Genomic DNA, 20,914 nt, shown 5'->3' on the forward strand with positions numbered 1-20,914 from the left:
TACAGCTGGAAAGGCATCCGCTGGGTAAAACATATGCTGGATAACTTGGCGGTTCATTCCGCTGTGGCAACCCTTGATTAATAAAGGGACTAAGCCAAAAAAAAATGAATGAATAAATGAAGTTGGCGGTTGGGGCCGAAGGAAAATAAATCAATCAATTTAAAATCAACAACCTGAGCTGTTCATTTATCATCTGCTCATTGTTGGAACAGAAAGTGTAAAGCTTTAATTCATAACAAATGCATACATTTAAATACATTATTTACACTGGTTGACCAAAAAAGAGTTGCCAATTGGGTTTAAATCATGAAGCAAATACATGAACAGTCCATGACTCTGTCATTATTGCAGTGAATCTCATGTTTGCGATACAGGCTTGACAACTTTTATTTGAACCCTAATTGAGCAACGCACAATACTGACTTTGGCATAACTAAATCCTTCATGTTGATGTTGTAGCTGAATGTGACCTACTGATAGGAATCCCAGGTCAGGTCATTATGTCCAGGTCTGTTTCCTCTTGAAGTTTAGTTTTGGAAAGTCACCAACATTTTGTTATTGCTGATATAAGCAGTTCCTCAGGAATGAAGATGAATTCTTGCGCTACATTGAAGTATTTCGACAGTAAATACATTTATGAAATACAGACTAATATAAGCAAATGGTTGGCAAAGCCAGAGCACACATTTTTCAAAGACTCATGTTTACAAGGATGAGAACAAATGTTAATACAAGCCAAATGGGAGACAGTTTTCAGTTCATCATATGCCATTTTCATTTATATCAGTATTTATAATGAAACTGCTACAATAAAGAATAGCATAATTATATGAATTACAAGAAAGAAAGAAAAATGCACACTTGATTTTGACAAAGGTTGGACATTTTAAACAGGTACATGGGATTTTTTTTACTGTGTAGGAACACTGCAAATCTCAAATAAATAGACGGTCTGTGACTGCTGCAACCAACTACGCAACAATGGAAAATGAACCAGATTTCACATCTTCTGTATTTGAAAAATGTTTCTGTTGTGCAAAAAGTTGTACAACAGCAGAACCTAGTTTGCTGTAGTCACCTTAACTGTAGTCAATATAGTGCAGTGTAAAACCCATTTTACACTTTCATTACATTATAGGGGTTTTGCCCTCATAGGGAAAATGTCTTCATGGTAATGGATCGAGGTCCTTCTTTCTCCAGATTCACAGAAGGATTTCTTCATTTTATTCCTATTGTGAACAACAAGAAAAACACACAAAATTATTGTCTAGAATAATTCTATATACTTAAATATACATTCGCCAGCCACTTTATTAGGTATACTAGTAGCTGGTTGGACCTCAATTTGCCTTCAGAACTGCCTCAATCCTTCATGGCATGGATTTAACAAGATTCCTCAGAGATTTTGGTCCATATTGACATGATAGAATCACGCAGTTGCTGCAGATTTGTTTGCTGCACATACCAAAGGTGCTCTATTGGATTGAGTATTGGTGGCTGTGGAGGCCATTTGAGTACAGTGAACTCATTTGCATGTTCAAGAAACCAGTCTGAGATGATTCACGCTTTTAAGTACCTATTAAAAGATGTGCACACTGTGGTCATAAAGGGATGGACATGGTCAGCAAAAATACTCAAGTAGGCTGTGCGCCCACAGAACTGCCGCTCGCTGGATATTTTTCTCTTTTTCGGAACATTCTCTTCAAACCCTAGAGATGGTTGTGCATGAAAATCCCAGTAGATCAGCAGTTTCTGAAATACTTAGACCAGCCCGTCTGGCACCAACAACCAAGCCACGTTCAAAGTCACTTGAATCACCTTTCTTTCCCATTCTGAGGCTTAGTTTGAATTGCAGCAGATCGTCTTTATCATGTCTACATGTGATTGGCTGATTAGAAATCTGCGTTAACGAGCAGTTGGATACGTGTACCTAACAAAGTGGCCGGTGAGTGTATTTTAGTTAAATTATAACCATTTAGATTAAATATCTAGATTCTTTTTCAAATATTTCCCAAGTGATGTGTATGAAGAGAGAGCAAGAGAGAATTTCACAATATTTCCTTTTTTTCTATAGGAGAAAGACATTTATTTTAGTTTGGCTGAAAAAAAGCACATAAAAATAATAATAAAGTAATTATTATTAGCCGTATTAAATACGTACTTTGTCCAATGACTGTCTAATTAACCTAATTTGCTGAGTAAAACTCATTAACCTTCATACATTCTCATTTGGCTTAGTCCCTTAACCAGCAGACACACAACATCGTAAGATGTTAATATTAGGTTAGATTTAGGTCATGACGTCAAGTGACCAAAATTCAATGTCTAGCCAGCGTCTAAGGTAGGCATGGAATGATAACCGTTTTCAAGGTTTACTGCAGTTTGGAAAAGTCAAGATTTTAAAACCACCAAAATTTTCTGTTATACCGTTCCTAAAGTATATGTAAGATTTTTTGTTTTGTTTTTTAGGACAACAGTATCTCCAGCAGAAAAGCAGTTTTAAATTGTAACGAAATCTGTCTTTTGGAAACTAGTGAAGACAGCAGAAGTCAATGATTCATTTGATTTATTTAGCCTGACATGTTTACTGCTCCAAAATATTTAAAATGTTTCTCAGAATAAAAAATATTGGCTTTGTCCGAAATTATGTACTACTCAGCAGGTACTGCATTTGAATCGCCTGATAAAAAAGTACGTTCTCTATAAAGTATGAATATGAGTAGTATGAATGGAGCTTGGCTGTACAGCATTTTACCATAATTACGCGACACACCCACTTCACTCCCATTCATGAGTTCTCTCGTGGTGCATCATGGGATAGCTTAGCGTCTATCGGATGCGCACTTCAGAATCTCACTGGAATTAGTAGGTCATCCGGGTACTTCTCACCAGGGCTTAATTTGTGCCGGAACACTCCGGATCCGGCACCTCTGAAATCTGATCTGGCACCTCATTTTACCGATCCCCCTCCTCAACCACTCTCCACCCCCATCTGCTGTTTACTTTCACTTTCTTCCGCGACTCCCCAACCCTCTTCACTTTCATCCGCGACAGCCCTCCGCCATCCACCACACCAACACCCCCCACTCTTACACTTAAGCACTGCTTCTCACATACTGTTTTTCGATTTCTATGAATTCTGACATACTACTCGGCTCGCATACTGTTTTTAGCATACTGTATAGTATGGAAGTATGTGATTTCGGACGATTTCAAATTACGTTGATATTTGGTTGATTTTAGGTTGTGTTGGAAAGTGACTAAAATCCAACATCTGATAGATGTCATAGTGGCAACGTCCACACAACGTCAAGGTGAATATGATGAGATGTTGATATTTGGTAGATTTTAAGTTGGACATTGACGTCGACCTGACGTTGGGTTCTGACGGGGTACGTTATTATGACGTCATGTTGACGACCTTTGCCTGCAAGGTATTTAGCAGGGGTCGCCACAGCGGAATGAACTGCCAACTTATTCAAAATATGTTTTACAAAGCAGATGCCCTTCCAGCTGCAACCCAGTACTGGGAAACACCCATACACTCTCGCATTCACACATATAATGGCACTATAAGCTAAATAAATAAGCAGTAAAATATTATATACTTTCATTTTGTCAGTGACAAAAGAACTAGGTGCTATTTACACTATTGTGTTTAATAAATCTCTGTCACTTGGGAAATATTTGACAATAATTTACATTTTTTACAGCAGGGCTTGGAATTTTTCCTTCAACTGTTTATAGATGTCATTTATTTTTATTTTAATCATTTGAAACTTGGCGTCACGGTGGTGCAGTTGGAAGTACGATCACCTCTTAGCAAGAAGGTCGCTGGTTCAAGCCTCGGCTGGGTCAGTTGACATTTCTGTGTGGAATTTGCATGTTCTCCCCGTGTTCGCGTTGGTTTCCTCCGCATGCTCTGGTTTCCCCCACAGTCCAAAGACATGCAGTATAGGTGAATTAAATAAGCTTCATTGGCCGTAGTGTATGTGTGTGAATGTGAGAGTGTATAGGTATTTCCCAGTGTTGGGTTGCAGCTGGAAGGGCGTCCGCTGTGTAAAACATATACTGGATTAGTTGGCGGTTCATTCCGCTGTGGCAACCCCTGATGAATGAAGGGACTAAACCAAAAAGAAAATTAATAAATGAATTTGAAACTTGCATTTTATTTCCTGCAAGAACAGTGTATTATTTTTATGGTTTTAGTTTTATCTAGCTTTAACACCCTGAGTTGTCTATTTTTTTATGTCCCTTCTGAAAAATGTTGGAGAATTGCAACACTGGTGCACATTTCCATGTTCACTCGTTGCTTTTCATCAGCCTGCTTTTGCCAAAACATTTTTCCCCTCAGACTCACTGGCTCTATTTGACAAAGGGATTTCTTTCTTGGACGGTGCCCCTCCTCCAAACCCTCCTCCTGTTTCCCCCTCGCCTCTGTAACAGCTGCTCTTTGGAGCCGTATCCTAAGAGAGTGATGATCAGTGTGTTTTTTTTATTTCAAAGTGTTTTTTTGGAACAGATGGCCAAGGGAGAACTGGGGAGTCAGCCAAGACCGCGCTGGGGAATGTGCCAATTCCTGTAGTGAGTGAGTTCTCTGGGTTCCAGCTCGCGTGCCTTCCCTCTGCCCTCTGCCCTGAGTGGCGCCAGCAGGACTTCCCAACTAGTGTTGCGAACATCTGGTGTCTGGCTCTGACGGGGGGGAGGGGGAGGTGCTGGGCCCGCTTCCTTTTAAACACGTTTTGCTGAAGGAACGTTATTAGCTAGCATAGAGATGCGGGGCTGCCTTCCTTTGCACAGAACTTGTTGTGCTTCTGAAGAACTTTTATAGGATTCGTTTCCACTTCCAGTATAAACATTTCCATTTTTACTGTTTTGTCAATCCAGGATTGTAAATGTCATTGTTTTTACAGTCATAATAAAATTAAGGTTTTTGAGAAAAGCTTTCCGGGATCAATGGTTTGAATTGCAGCTGCAGTTCCAATGCTGCTTGTGTCAAATTGTTTTATTGTATTATTTATTTATTTATTATAATGATAATGATGATGATTTTTTTTTCCAAAATATTTCCTAAGTGATATTTATTTCACAGTATTTACTTATATATTATTTCTTCTGTTGAAAGTCAGATGTATACAGTTGAAATCAGAATTATTAGCCCCCCTGAATTATAAGTCCCCCTGTTTATTTTCTACCACATTTCTGTTAACGGAGAGCAGATTTTTTCATCACATTTCTAAAAGTAATTTTAATAACTCATCTCTAATAATATATTTTATCTTTGCCATGATGACATGCAAGACATACAAGATATTTTTAAAGTGACATTTAAAGTCTTAACTAGGTTAATTAGGTTAACTAGGCAAGTTAGGGTAACTAGGCAAGTTATTGTATAATGAAGGTTTGTTCTGTAGACTATCGAAAAAATATATAGCTTAAAGGGGCTAATAATTTTGACCTTAAAATGGATTTGAAAAAATTAAAAACTGCTTTTATTCTAGCCAAAATAAAACAAATAAGACTTGAAAAAATATTAACAGACATACTGTGAAAATTTTATTGCTCTGTTAAACATCAATTGGGAAATATTTAAAAAAGAAAAAACATTCAAAGGGGGGCTAAAAATTCTGAATTGAACTGTGTATATATATATATAATTTATTATTATTATTATTATTATTATTAATTACAAATTATGAATAACTTTTTTGATTGGCTACAGAACATAGCATTGGCAGTCCAATGACTTGCCAAATGAACCTAACTTGACCTATTTAGCCTAGTTAAGCTTTTAAATTGCACTTTAAGCTGAATACTAGCATCATGTAAAATAACTAGTAAAATATTATGTACTATCCTTATGACGAAACAAAATAAATTAGTTATTAGGAATTAGTTAATAAAATTAAGTTTTTTTTTCTCTGCGTTAAATGTTTTGGGAAATATTTGAAAACTAAAGGTGCAGTAGGTGATCTGCCAAAATGCTATCCATTAGCATAATATCTTTAAAAACACAGTCCCTTCCCTGCCATCCAAAGCCACGCCTCCTGAAATCACGAACGCACACCATGAAGATGACAGTAGACAACCTGCTAGATCATGTCATTCGACAGTTAGAAAACTTTATAGTACTTCATAGTACTGCAAATCTGAATGAAAAACTGTATGATATCTAGCACGTTTTTAGTTGTGTAGTTAGCAAAACTTGTCATAATGTGCAATATTTCATGCATGCAAGTAGGGTGGGCGACAAAATTGATATCAGTATTTATTGACCGAACACCATTATCAATATCGATAATAAAAAAAGTCTGGTATGTAGTTTGGGTATGACGCACTACAGTTTTATTAAAACGTTTTATTAAAACAAATGCAGTTTGTCATTTCCAATGGAGGCGCGCATTTTCCAGGTACACCTAGTTGAAAAGCATCTAAACTTTTTCCCCGAGCGCTAGAACTAACCAATCTGCTTAACACTTTGTATGGAATATACACATTTCAGTAATAACGGCAGACTAATTACCTTAGACAAACACAAAGCATGCGTTCGCGCTTGTCACCTCAAGTCAGAATACCAAACCCCTGCGAAAATGAGTGCCATATAGCAGCAGTGTAGAGATTGTAAATAAAAAATTATGTCGCCAGAGTGGCCTTCTGGTTTTCCTTTTGGATCTTCTTGTGGTAATATAGTCATTCAACTTCACAATTTGTAACATTGCAGTGTGTATTTGAATAATGATGGATGGTTCCTTTACTTGAAAGCTCAGATTTGATTATCATTATTTGATTTGTTTACAGAGTTTGAGGTTTACTGTATCATTATTATTGACACCTTACAGGTGTTGATCTACCTTTATCATTGCACACACTTAGTAACGTTTTTATCTATCAAGTTTAAGAGTAACTTTAACACTTGTGTTTATTTTATTATAAAGAGATCAGATATTTTGTTTAAATATTTTTGTTTTTGACTATTTAAAATATTTGCCTTAGTAATGTTGATAAATTAAAATAAAGTGGTTAAATGAAAAAAAAAATCATAAATGTATTGTTAAAAAATATTAATGGGTATTGAATGATATAAAGCATGATATCGTGATAATCTTTTTTGCAATATCGCCCAGCCCTACATGCAAGGATTGCTAGTCTTACTTTCTCACGTGCTTTGTCCCCAGCTGACTACTGTATGCTTAGTGGTTGGCTGGTGGTGTGCAGGAATTACACTTATTACTAAACCCTATTTACATGCTATTTCAAAGCGAATATTCAAAGTAGCATGGTAAACAATATAGGGAGCCATCACAGGCTGTCATTGTTCAAAAATGAACCAATGTGAATATAAAACCAACTTCAGCTCAGTAAAGCAGGCTAGGTGGAATAGTGCTATTTACTGATGTTTTGTTGTCAAACTAAATAAAAATCTACATTATTGATTGTAAAAGGGCCTTATGAAATTGAAAATAGTCACAATCTTATGCCGGAAGATTTCAGTGGCTGAACAACACTTCTGTGCATATAACCCATTCCTAATACAACACATTCTACATGAGTTTTGTGTGACTAAAATAGTTTTAAACATAACATTACCTGTCTAAAAGAAACACTTTAGCCATGGTATCATCCTTCCTCCAGCTTGCAAAAGTAACTCCAATATGGATTCAGGATTTTAAAAGGTTTTGATTTAGCATTTGATTTTACTGCTGACACTCTCTCGTGTGCAAATGTCAGTTAATAGCTGCACAGATGAACAAATCTACATTTGTTGACAGACAGTTTTGGCTACTTATTAGAATTATGGGAATTATCGGCCCAACACATTTATAATTGTATGAACATTTTTCAGTCTTATGTCTTACCCAGAATATAAAAATACATATAAATACATTTAGATCATTTACTTTAATCATTACTATTGGAATGTGAAGAGACTTTCAACCAGCACAACAACAAAAAAAAAAAAATTCTGAAGACAATCACCTACTGCACCTTTAAATAACTTCACGGGGGGATAATATGTTTTATCAACTGTATATATAATAAACAACTGAGCACCATAGAACTCCACTGAATAAAGACACATATAGTTTTCCATACAAAACCTTCTTTTCTACTGAAGAAATCAAGAAATGAACATCTCTGGTGACAAGGAGGTCAGTAAATTATGAGCAAATTGTCATTATGGAGGTGAACAGACCCAGGGTTTCTGCAGGTTTCATCAAGTCAAATTTAAGACCTTTTAAGACCCTTTTACGAGGTTAAAGACTTTTTCTAATGGCCCAGTATTATCATGAGGAATCGTGTAATTGTTTTTTGTTTACTTTACCTGATTGGGGAATTTCATTTGGGGATTTTGCTGTAAAAATGTGTAATATCTGTTGTCAATTGTTTCTCTTTGCAATAATAATAATAATAATAATAATAATAATAATAATAATAATAATAATAATAATAATAATAATAATAATAATAATAATAATAATAAAAACTGTTTTACTGAGATTGTTGGTATTATTGGTCATTTGACAGATATCAGTTTAATTGAGTAGCTTTACTAAGCAAAATTAAGACCTGTTTAAAATGATTTAAAACAATATTTTAGTGAATTTAAGACTTTTTTAAGGCCTAAAATTTAGTTTTTAAAGACTTTTTAAGACCAAGCGGACACCCTGCAACCATGCACTACCTGCATAAGCACTTTTAGATCGGATTTGTCACTGCTGCATGGTTATTAATTATGAATGTTTCATACTTTTCTAAGAAAAGGATGATGGAAAATGTGTGGTTAGCTGTACATAAACCCCGAGCACAACGACCATCCTTACCAAGGGAACACACACATGTTGATATAGGATAGCGCTACAGGAAATTGGGACTGCATAGATGACTGTGTCATAAAACTCCCTACAAAAACACATCAATCACTCCATTTATTCACCCGGGATGCTTTCTCAGCATAGTGGAGGAAAAAAAAAAGAAGCTGGCGGGACACCCAGTGCTGTCTCTGACTAAAGTTGATGATAATTTCATTTAATGGGATCATTATTAGGCAAAAGGGAAACTCTTTAATTGGCATGTATACGCATAATGTATGTTTTGCTTTGGCTACTATTTCTCCTTGTTGAAAAATAACTAATGGATGACAGAATTACATCTAAGAATACAGAATCAGCTCTGTTAAGCAGTCTATAATTATTCACTGTTTACCTTCCTCTTCTTGGAGCGACCCTCGGCCTGTAGAGTTCTAGTGCACTGCTCCACACACTCTCTGAAGCTCATGTTGCGGTGGTCTGGTGAATAGTCCAGGTCTGCAAGCTGAGCAAGGGACAGTATGTAGTTGCAAGCTATTCTTAATATAGCCAGCTTGGAAAGCTTCTGCCCATAAGAGTAGCAGGGTACCTGTAAATGTAGATCAAAGGGTCATCACGTGAGAAAATGCAGCTTATAATTATTAGAAATTGTGGTTTTAAAAATTATAATAATTCCTATGTGTGAGCTGAGAAATACAAACAAAAGTTTTATTTTCCTTCATTTAGACACATTTTATTTGTTCCTGAATCCATTTTAATTAAAATTAATTTGATTAATGAAAAAGCTTGGCTACACTCTAAAATAATACTTTGATTTTACTATGATTTAAATGATAAAAACTGTAATCTGGTTAATAGTATAGTAATAGTTGTTTCCTATATATATATATATATATATATAGTCACACCCGTATGAATAATTTCGGGCATGACTGTATATACAGATGAAATCAGAATTATTAAACCCCTTTAGAAAATTTTTTCTCTAATGATGTTTAACAGAGCAAGGACATTTTCACAGTATGTCTGATAATATTTTTTTCTTCTGGAGAAAAGTCTCACTTGTTTTTTTCGGCTAGAATAAAAGTAGTTTTAAATTTTTTGAAAACCATTTTAAGGTCAAAATTATTAGCCCCTTTAAGCTATATATTTTTTTCAGTCTACAGAACAACCATCGTTATACAATAACTTGTCTAATTACCCTGACCTGCCTAGTTAACCTAATTAACCTAGTTAAGCCTTTAAATGTCATTTTAAGCTGTATTGAAGTCTCTTAAAAAATATCTAGTAAAATATTCCTTACTGTCATAATGGCAAAGATAAAATAAATCATTTATTAGAAATGAGTTAATAAAACTATCATGTTTAGAAATGTGTTGAACAAATATGTATAAACAAAAATTGGGGAAAATAAACACAGGGGCTAATGATTCAGGGGGGCTAATAATTCTGACTTCAACTGTATCTATAGTCAAGCCCAAAAATATTCACACCCCTGAGCTATATTGAATAACTGATCTTCTACTGATAAAAAATAGAAGATTATTTTACTGTTTCTACCATATTTTAACCACAGCTGCAATTTTTTTTTACCATATATTTTACACATTTTTTTACAGTGTAATACCAAACAACAACCTCCCGCTCTCCCTCATGAAGCAAATACGGAAGTAACTGAAACTGCAATTCATCGAAATTCCACTAGTCCTGGCTCCATAATACAGCAAATTTAAATTGACCCCACTTTTAAAATGGCCAACTTTACAGAAAAAAGGTGTTTACAGCCTGGTACAAAGAACAGTTTCGGTTTATATAGCTAATATTACCGTTCATGTCAACTGTGAGGGGGTGAATTTTTTTATAAATCATCCATTTCCTTAACATTGGGTTATATTAAGTCTGCATAATTTTAAATACAACTAATGAATCTTTGCATCGAAAGTCTTTTCCAACAAGCAGGATAGATACTTTGTTACATTGACGCAAAAATACGTCAGTCGATAAATAAAAATTAAAAAACAGTTCCAATAATTCAACCTTTTGACTGTTCTATCTGTCGTTTATTTATCTATCTGGCAAGGACACTGATGATTTATGACTTTCTTCATGTTTAGCTTGATTTGTACTTTATTTGTACTCATTATAGCTCATTTTAGTACTCATTAGCAGGGTTGGGGAAAGTTACTTTTGAAAGTAATGCATTACAATGTAGAGTTACTCCCCAAAAAAGTAACTAGTTGTGTTACTTAGTTACTTTTTTATAGTAAGTAATGCGTTACATTACTTTTGTGTTACTTTTGTGCTACTTTTTATTACTTTTATTACCTTGATCACTTTCAGAACTTGCTTTTTTTCTTTCTTTTTGTAATAGAGGAGTTATGCTATTAACAACGCACTGTATAACCTTCATTTACCTTTAAAAACACATCAAAAATAATATTTTAGGATAATGTTATCTGAAAACTTATACATGCCATATATACAGATTATTGAAAGTTTAAAGCAATGTATTTGCTACTTTTGTACTATTTGTCTTAAGTAAAATCACTGTCCACTAAGACTATAATCTCCTTTTCCTTTTCTTCAGTGCGTTCAAAACAACGAACACATTCTCTCATTGACTGCGTGATTCATTGTGACTAATTTTAATTGAGCAATTTATTTATTAAAAGCGAATTATTTAAACTAAAAAATAACTTGCGTTACATTTTCAGAAAAGTAGCTCAAATAGTATTACTTAATATTAAAAAGTAATGCGTTATTTTACTTGTTACTTCGAAAAAGTAATATTATTATGTAACTCACGTTACTTGTAATGCCTTACCCTCAACACTTCACATAAGTATTTCTGGGCAAAAATTAATTGCGATTAATCACATCCAAAATAAAAGTTTGTTTTAACATAATATATGTGTGTGTATGTACTGTGTATATTTATATTATGTATATAAAAATACGCACATGCATGCATATATTTGAGAAAATGTTGGTTTATATTTAGATATATCAAAAATATATGATAAATATTGTACATTTTAATATGATGTAACAACTTTTTTAATCTAGTTTTGTTTCTATGTACAGTTTAAGTCAGAATTATTAACCCCCTGTTTATTTCCCCCCAATTTCTGTTTAACGGAGAGATTTTTTTCAACACATTTCTAAACATAATAATTTTAATAACTCATCGCTAATAACTGATTTTATCTTTGCCATGACAGTAAATAATATTTCACTAGATATTTTTCAAGACACTAGTATGCAGCTTAAAGTGACATTTAAAGGCTTAACTAGGTTAATTAGGTTAACTAGGCAGGGTAATTAGGCAAGTTATTGTATGATGGTTTGTTCTGTAGACTATCAAAAAAATATAGCTTAAAGGGGCTAATAATTTTGACCTTAAGATGTTTTTTAAACTTTTTTTAAACTGCTTTCATCCTAGCTGAAATAAAACAAATAAGACTTTCTCCAGAAGAAAAAATATTATCAGACATACTGTGAAAATTTCCTTGCTCTGTTAAACATAATTTGGGAAATATTTTTATTTTGGATGCCGTTAATCACAATAAATCGTTGGCCATCACTACTCATAAGATAATTCACAGGTATAAACCTCTCCATCAAAACAGCAGAAATCCTTATTACTGTGTGAGAAGCTAATTGGGGCAGTTAGTACGTTTGTTTACTTATTTACTTCCTTGGAGAAACTTCGAGTGAAGTTTCATGTATACATTCCTTTGTGTTTATTCGCAGGCTTGGATACATTGCACTCTACCTATTCCTCTATACTTCAGTGGTTTCAGCTAAAGCCACTGCCAGAACCTTCTGAATTTATGAGAACATTCATCCTGTTGCACTTCATACAACACCGAATCAATGTGGCCCGTGGGAATTTACCTGCTTTCTGAGCGCCTCGAAGGCTGCGCTGATGGTGTGCACGCGCGTTCTCTCGCGCGCGTTCGCCAGTAGCCTCCGAGTCTGCTGAATGGCTTTGATCTCCGTGACGACGCCAGACGGCTCTCCAGCGCGTTTCCTAGGCGACTCCGCGCGCTCGCTCCCGCCTGCAGGCGCCTGAGAGGCTGCGCGCTGAGACAACACAACCCGCTCCAAAGGAAAAACCTGCGGAGCGCTCAAAACAGATACTTGAGGACTTGCTTGAACTATTTTGCTGTTGACAGTCTTTTCGGAGACGGATCTTAATTTCGAGTCAGGTACTTCTGCAGCAGTTATGGTGTTAATCCTCATGTCTACGGCGGTGTTCAAAACGTCGTTCCTGACACTGTCATCCCTCGACGCGATGATTTCCGACCTGTGCGTTTCTTGCGGACACCCGTCTCCAAGTGTCTCTGCCATTAGATGCGTGTTTCTGTAGAGTTTAAAGTAAGGGTAATGATCCTCACTGACATGCTTAATTGGCTCTCGTGCTTTCCGTTTCATTTTCTTGTCTCCTGATACCGTGTTCAGGATCTTGCAGGGACCGTTTAGATGTGGGTTCTTCATTTCGGATGTCCAGCCTGACTTATGAGTCCAGTTAAAAAAAGTAAAAGATGAAGAAAAAAATGTTGATTCAGAGGAGCTGAAGTGCGCTGTAAGTGTCAAACGAGCGCTCGGTCAGCTGCAGTGAAGTCTTCTGGAAGGATCATGTCTGCTTCGCTTGTTTAAAACTCCATGTCAGTGTATTTCTGAGGTGACGTGCTTCTCCTGTGGTTTCCAAGAGTCTTGTGAAGTCAGGCAGACATTGCCAGGACATTTTTGTGAATGTGCTCGACAGTTCATCTGTGTTTATTTAGCCTCAGTTAACACAGAAGCCCCTGTTGGTGAGATAAGTCAGCGCCGAGAGACCGCCCAAAATAAACCCTCCAAGAGGACCTGACACATTACCAATGAAAGCATTCTGTCCACACATTTTCTAATGAATGAATGAATAAATAAACAGATTAATAAAATGTCATATATATATATATATATATATATATATATATATATATATATATATATATATATATATATATATATATATATATATATATATATATATATATATATATATATATAATGAGCTGTTGATAAAATTGGGCAAATTAACGGAGAGGTAATCTATATTTAGAGAAAGTTTCTGTAATAGTCCTAATGAAATAAATTGTCTGTATTTTGCATATAGTAGTGTTAGTTACAAAATGTAAATGCAAGCTGTCAAATCTATTTTTTTTTTGGCATATATTTGATTGCTATTTGTGTTAAACAATGTTGTTGTTAACTGTAAACGCTTAAAGTTGCCAGTCAAGTGATTAAACATTATATGAAACTAGATATTAAAGTTTGAGGACAAACTTTATGGTGGCTTGAAAATCCGAGTCTGAATTAGCATGTTACTAGCATGAATTAGCAAGTAACTAGCATGATTCTAACATGAATTAGCATGTTTCTAGCATGAATTAGCATGTTTCTAGCATGAATTAGCATGATTCTAGCATGAATTAGCATGTTACTAGCATGTTTCTAGCATGAGTTAGCATGTTACTAGCATGTTTCTAGCATGAATTAGCATGTTACTAGCATGATTCTAGCATGAATTAGCATGTTACTAGCATGTTTCTAGCATGAATTAGCATGTTTCTAGCATGTTTCTAGCATGATTTAGCATGTTATTAGCATGATTCTAGCATGAATTAGCATGTTTCTAGCATGAATTAGCATGTTATTAGCATGATTCTAGCATGAATTAGCATGTTACTAGCATGATTCTAGCATGAATTAGCATATTACTAGCATGTTTCTAGCATGAATTAGCATGTTACTAGCATGATTCTAGCATGAATTAGCATGTTACTAGCATGATTCTAGCATGAATTAGCATGTTACTAGCATGATTCTAGCATGAATTAGCATGTTTCTAGCATGAATTAGCATGATTCTAGCATGAATTAGCATGTTACTAGCATGTTTCTAGCATGTTTCTAGCATGAGTTAGCATGTCACTAGCATGTTTCTAGCATGAATTAGCATGTTACTAGCATGATTCTAGCATGAATTAGCATGTTACTAGCATGTTTCTAGCATGAATTAGCATGTTACTAGCATGTTTCTAGCATGATTTAGCATGTTATTAGCATGATTCTAGCATGAATTATCATGTTTCTAGCATGAATTAGCATGTTATTAGCATGATTCTAGCATGAATTAACATGTTACTAGCATGATTCTAGCATGAATTAGCATATTACTAGCATGTTTCTAGCATGAATTAGCATGTTATTAGCATGATTCCAGCATGAATTAGCATGTTACTAGCATGATTCTAGCATGAATTAGCATGTTACTAGCATGTTTTTAGCATGAATTAGCATGTTACTAGCATGATTCTAGCATGAATTAGCATGTTACTAGCATGTTTCTAGCATTAATTAGCATGTTACTAGCATGTTTCTAGCATGAATTAGCATGTTATTAGCATGATTCTAGCATGAATTAGCATGTTTCTAGCATGAATTAGCATGTTATTAGCATGAATTAGCATGCTATTAGCATGATTCTAGCATGAATTAGCATGTTACTAGCATGAATTAGCATGTTACTAGCATGATTCTAGCATGAATTAGCATGTTACTAGCATGATTCTAGCATGAATTAGCATGTTACTAACATGATTCTAGCATGAATTAGCATGTTACTAGCATGTTTCTAGCATGAATTAGCATGATTCTAGCATGAATTAGCATGTTACTAGCATGTTTCTAGCATGAGTTAGCATGTTACTAGCATGTTTCTAGCATGAATTAACATGTTACTAGCATGATTCTAGCATGAATTAGCATGTTACTAGCATGTTTCTAGCATGAATTAGCATGTGACTAGCATGTTTCTAGCATGATTTAGCATGTTATTAGCATGCTTCTAGCATGAATTAGCATGTTTCTAGCATGAATTAGCATGTTATTAGCATGATTCTAGCATGAATTAGCATGTTACTAGCATGATTCTAGCATGAATTAGCATGTTACTAGCATGTTTCTAGCATTAATTAGCATGTAACTAGCATGATTCTAGCATGAATTAGCATGTTACTAGCATGTTTCTAGCATGAATTAGCATGTTACTAGCATGATTCTAGCATGAATTAGCATGTGACTAGCATGATTCTAGCATGAATTAGCATGTTACTAGCATGTTTCTAGCATGAATTAGCATGTTTCTAGCATGTTTCTAGCATGATTTAGCATGTTATTAGCATGATTCTAGCATGAATTAGCATGTTACTAGCATGATTCTAGCATGAATTAGCATGTTATTAGCATGATTCTAGCATGAATTAGCATGTTACTAGCATGATTCTAGCATGAATTAGCATGTTACTAGCATGATTCTAGCATGAATTAGCATGTTACTAGCATGATTCTAGCATGGATTAGCATGTAACTAGCATGATTCTAGCATGAATTAGCATGTTACTAGCATGATTCTAGCATGAATTAGCATGTTACTAGCATGATTCTAGCATGGATTAGCATGTTATTAGCATGATTCTAGCATGAATTAGCATGTTACTAGCATGTTTCTAGCATGAATTAGCATGTTACTAGCATGATTCTAGCATGAATTAGCATGTAACTAGCATGTTTCTAGCATGAATTAGCATGTTACTAGCATGTTTCTAGCATGAATTAGCATGTAACTAGCATGATTCTAGCATTAATTAGCATGTAACTAGCATGTTACTAGCATGATTCTAGCATGAATCAGCTTGTTTCTAGCATGAATTAGCATGTTGTTAGCATGATTCTAGCATGAATTAGCATGTTACTAGCATGACTAGCATGTCACTATCGTGTTGCTAGCACCTTTCTAGCAAGATTAGCATGTCAGTAGGAAGTTTAAACTGTTAGCATGTGTTAGAAAAGCTAGTCACAGTCTCTGGGACAGTTGCTAGGGTGCTAAAATTGGTTGCTAGGGAGTGGCTAGTAAGTTTAAAGGTAATCAGTGATTGGCTGCTGGCTAGACTGAGTTGAATGAGGCCAGACTCTAGTCTGTAGGACAGTCTGATGCAGAGTTATGAGCTCACAAAGGTTGATCCAAAGTTAAGTAAATGGGAGTCTTTTACAATGGAAGTCTATGGGACAGTTGCTAGGGTGCTATAAGTGGTTGCTAGGGAGTGGCTAGTAAGTTAAAAAGTCATCAGTTATTGGCTGCTGGCTAGACTGAGTTAAATGAGTCCAGTTAGAAGTCTGTAGGACAGTCTGATGCAGAGTTATGAGCTCACAAAGTTTGACCCAATGTTAAGTCAATGGGACTTTTGGGATTTTTCTGGGTCGTTTTTCGGAAAACCCAAGGTCGGATCAGTTAGAAAAGATATAGCAACCCGAGTCAGACCAGTTTGAAGGTTTGACGAAAGTTTGAAGTATGTAGCTTGAAAGGCCTAGGAGGAGATACACTTAGAAATTAGTCTCAGAAGAATAAGAAGAAGAAGAAGAAGAAGAAGAAGAAGAATAACTAGATATTAAAGTTTGAGGACAAACTTTATGGTGGCTTGAAAAGCCGAGTCTGAATTAGCATGTTACTAGCATGAATTAGCAAGTAACTAGCATGATTCTAACATAAATTAGCATGTAACTAGCATGATTCTAGCATGAATTAGCATGTTACTAGCATGTTTCTAGCATGAATTAGCATGATTCTAGCATGAATTAGCATGTTACTAGCATGTTTCTAGCATGAGTTAGCATGTTACTAGCATGTTTCTAGCATGAATTAGCATGTTACTAGCATGATTCTAGCATGAATTAGCATGTTACTAGCATGTTTCTAGCATGAATTAGCATGTTACTAGCATGTTATTAGCATGATTCTAGCATGAATTATCATGTTTCTAGCATGAATTAGCATGTTATTAGCATGATTCTAGCATGAATTAGCATGTTACTAGCATGATTCTAGCATGAATTAGCATGTTACTAGCATGATTCTAGCATGAATTAGCATGTTACTAGCATGTTTCTAGCACGAATTAGCATGTTACTAGCATGTTTCTAGCATGATTTAGCATGTTATTAGCATGATTCTAGCATGAATTAGCATGTTATTAGCATAATTCTAGCATGAATTAGCATGTTACTAGCATGATTCTAGCATGAATTAGCATGTTATTAGCATGATTCTAGCATGAATTAGCATGTTACTAGCATGATTCTAGCATGGATTAGCATGTAACTAGCATGATTCTAGCATGAATTAGCATGTTACTAGCATGTTTCTAGCATGAATTAGCATGTTATTAGCATGATTCTAGCATGAATTAGCATGTTACTAGCATGATTCTAGCATGAATTAGCATGTTATTAGCATGATTCTAGCATGAATTAGCATGTTACTAGCATGATTCTAGCATGGATTAGCATGTAACTAGCATGATTCTAGCATGAATTAGCATGTTACTAGCATGATTCTAGCATGAATTAGCATGTTACTAGCATGATTCTAGCATGAATTAGCATGTTATTAGCATGATTCTAGCATGGATTAGCATGTAACTAGCATGATTCTAGCATGAATTAGCATGTTACTAGCATGTTTCTAGCATGAATTAGCATGTTATTAGCATGATTCTAGCATGAATTAGCATGTTACTAGCATGATTCTAGCATGAATTAGCATGTTACTAGCATGTTTCTAGCATTAATTAGCATGTTACTAGCATGTTTCTAGCATGAATTAGCATGTTATTAGCATGATTCTAGCATGAATTAGCATGTTTCTAGCATGAATTAGCATGTTATTAGCATGATTCTAGCATGAATTAGCATGTTACTAGCATGATTCTAGCATGAATTAGCATGTTACTAGCATGTTTCTAGCATGATTTAGCATGTTACTAGCATGATTCTAGCATGAATTAGCATGTTACTAGCATGATTCTAGCATGAATTAGCATGTTACTAGCATGATTCTAGCATGAATTAGCATGTTACTAGCATGATTCTAGCATGGATTAGCATGTTACTAGCATGATTCTAGCATGAATTAGCATGTTACTAGCATGACTAGCATGTCACTATCGTGTTGCTAGCACCTTTCTAGCAAGATTAGCATGTCAGTAGGATGTTAAAACTGTTAGCGTGTGTTAGAATAGCTAGTCACAGTCTCTGGGACAGTTGCTAGGGTGCTGAAATTGGTTGCTAGGGAGTGGCTATTAAGTTTAAAGGTAATCAGTGATTGGCTGCTGGCTAGACTGAGTTGAATGAGGTCAGACTCTAGTCTGTAGGACAGTCTGATGCAGAGTTATGAGCTCACAAAGGTTGATCCAATGTTAAGTAAATGGGAGTCTTTTACAATGGAAGTCTATGGGACAGTTGCTAGGGTGCTGTAAGTGGTTGCTAGGGAGTGGCTAGTAAGTTAAAAAGTCATCAGTTATTGGCTGCTGGCTAGACTGAGTTAAATGAGTCCAGTTAGAAGTCTGTAGGACAGTCTGATGCAGAGTTATGAGCTCACAAAGTTTGACCCAATGTTAAGTCAATGGGACTTTTGGGATTTTTCTGGGTCGTTTTTCGGATAACCCAAAGTCGGATCAGTTAGAAAAGATATAGCAACCCGAGTCAGACCAGTTTGAAGGTTTGACGAAAGTTTGAAGTATGTAGCTTGAAAGGCCTAGGAGGAGATACACTTAGAAATTAGTCTTAGAAGAATAAGAAGAAGAAGAAGAAGAAAAAGAAGAAGAAGAAGAAGAATAATAATAAGTTTAAGATAGATAACAGTATGCTGGCTTTTCAAGCCACCATAATAATAAGTTTAAGATAGATAACAGTATGCTGGCTTTTCAAGCCACCATAATAAGTAAAAACAAAATACTCCTAAAATTATTATCAATTTCATAATCCATAAATTCTGAACTGTAAACCCCAATTATATTTTTGTTGCATTAAAGCATGTGCTGTTTGCCTTTTAATTTTGCGCAATTTTTGCTTAATAATTAAGCATTTTTTAAATATCTTACATGAAATTTTATAAGTTAAAGACAATTGAAAGTTATTTAAAGGCACCTCCTTTAAAGGAACCTTCTCTAAATATCACATTTAAAACATTAAAAATTGTTCTATTTGTTAAGGGCCATTTTGACATGGAATACTTTTTTTAAAAGCTTCAAAACTCAAATTATATATCATTCATTAATCACTATTTTTTTATATACTTTGCTGTTATTTTAAAGATAAATAATCATTAAAAATTGTATGTAGTGAATTAGGTGTCACAAAAATCCCCAAAATATTTGTAAAAACATTAAGTTATATTGTCTTATTGTCTTGATATTTTTTGTCTTGTATTAAAAGCTTTTGTAAAACATACAGTGCCACAAAAGGTGAATAAAATGCATTTTTTAAAAATAGCTTTTATTTCCATATTTATATAGTGGACACATTCAACTTTGATGAAATCAAAGTATTGAATATTATGAATTATGTGTGTATTTTTTAGGCAAAATAAGAGGAATAAAAATCGCAGTATTAATATTTTCTCTTTAAACTGAAACACTTATAATCTAAATATTTACATTATTTACACTTTGGTTCAAATTATTGAAGTAATATTTAGTTGTTTAGCCATTGATTTTCATATGCTGCACATCTGCGTTGCATCTAGGCAACCGAATACTGACAGCCAGAAACTGATACAATTACATCCCACAGTTCCTGTGAATTTTTGGGTTTTGCTTCAGAACCTGCATTTTAATGTCACCCCATGAGTTTTCAATTGGGTTGAGGTCAGGGGATTGAGCTGGCCACTCCATTACCCTAATCCTTTCTTATGAAACCAAGATCGTGCAATTTGTTTGAGTTTGATGGGCATTCAGCACCTCTTCAGTATAGAGAAACATAAAATTATTTTAGCCCACTGCCGCAGTATGAGAAGCATCCTCATATCACAACACTTTACAGTCTTCACAGTAAACAGTAAACTTGAACTTGGTACCTGAGGTTCATCTGATAAACCAGTGATAACCACCAGATCCAAACATTTTTATTGTAATCAGTCCATGTTTGTTTTTGGGCCAGTTATGGTGTTCTTTAGTAAATAGATTTTTTATTAATTGCATTATGCATGAGCAAATTTTATTCTTT

At 34.9% G+C, this 20,914-nt stretch overlaps 1 protein-coding gene across 1 annotated transcript; it reads right to left on the bottom strand.

The window, feature by feature from the left end:
* Positions 1-181: 181 nt before the first annotated feature.
* atoh8 (atonal bHLH transcription factor 8) lies at positions 182-13,632 on the bottom strand. The gene is made up of 3 exons (XM_056472540.1): positions 12,705-13,632; positions 9,205-9,396; positions 182-1,229 (listed from the first exon to the last, which is right to left on the bottom strand). The coding sequence occupies exons 1-3, from the start codon at positions 13,305-13,307 to the stop codon at positions 1,224-1,226; spliced, it is 801 nt and encodes a 266-aa protein (XP_056328515.1). The 5' UTR covers positions 13,308-13,632; the 3' UTR covers positions 182-1,223.
* Positions 13,633-20,914: the final 7,282 nt, after the last annotated feature.

This window comes from Danio aesculapii, chromosome 14 (assembly GCF_903798145.1).
Source record: "Danio aesculapii chromosome 14, fDanAes4.1, whole genome shotgun sequence".
Classification (NCBI taxonomy): Eukaryota; Metazoa; Chordata; class Actinopteri; order Cypriniformes; family Danionidae; genus Danio; species Danio aesculapii.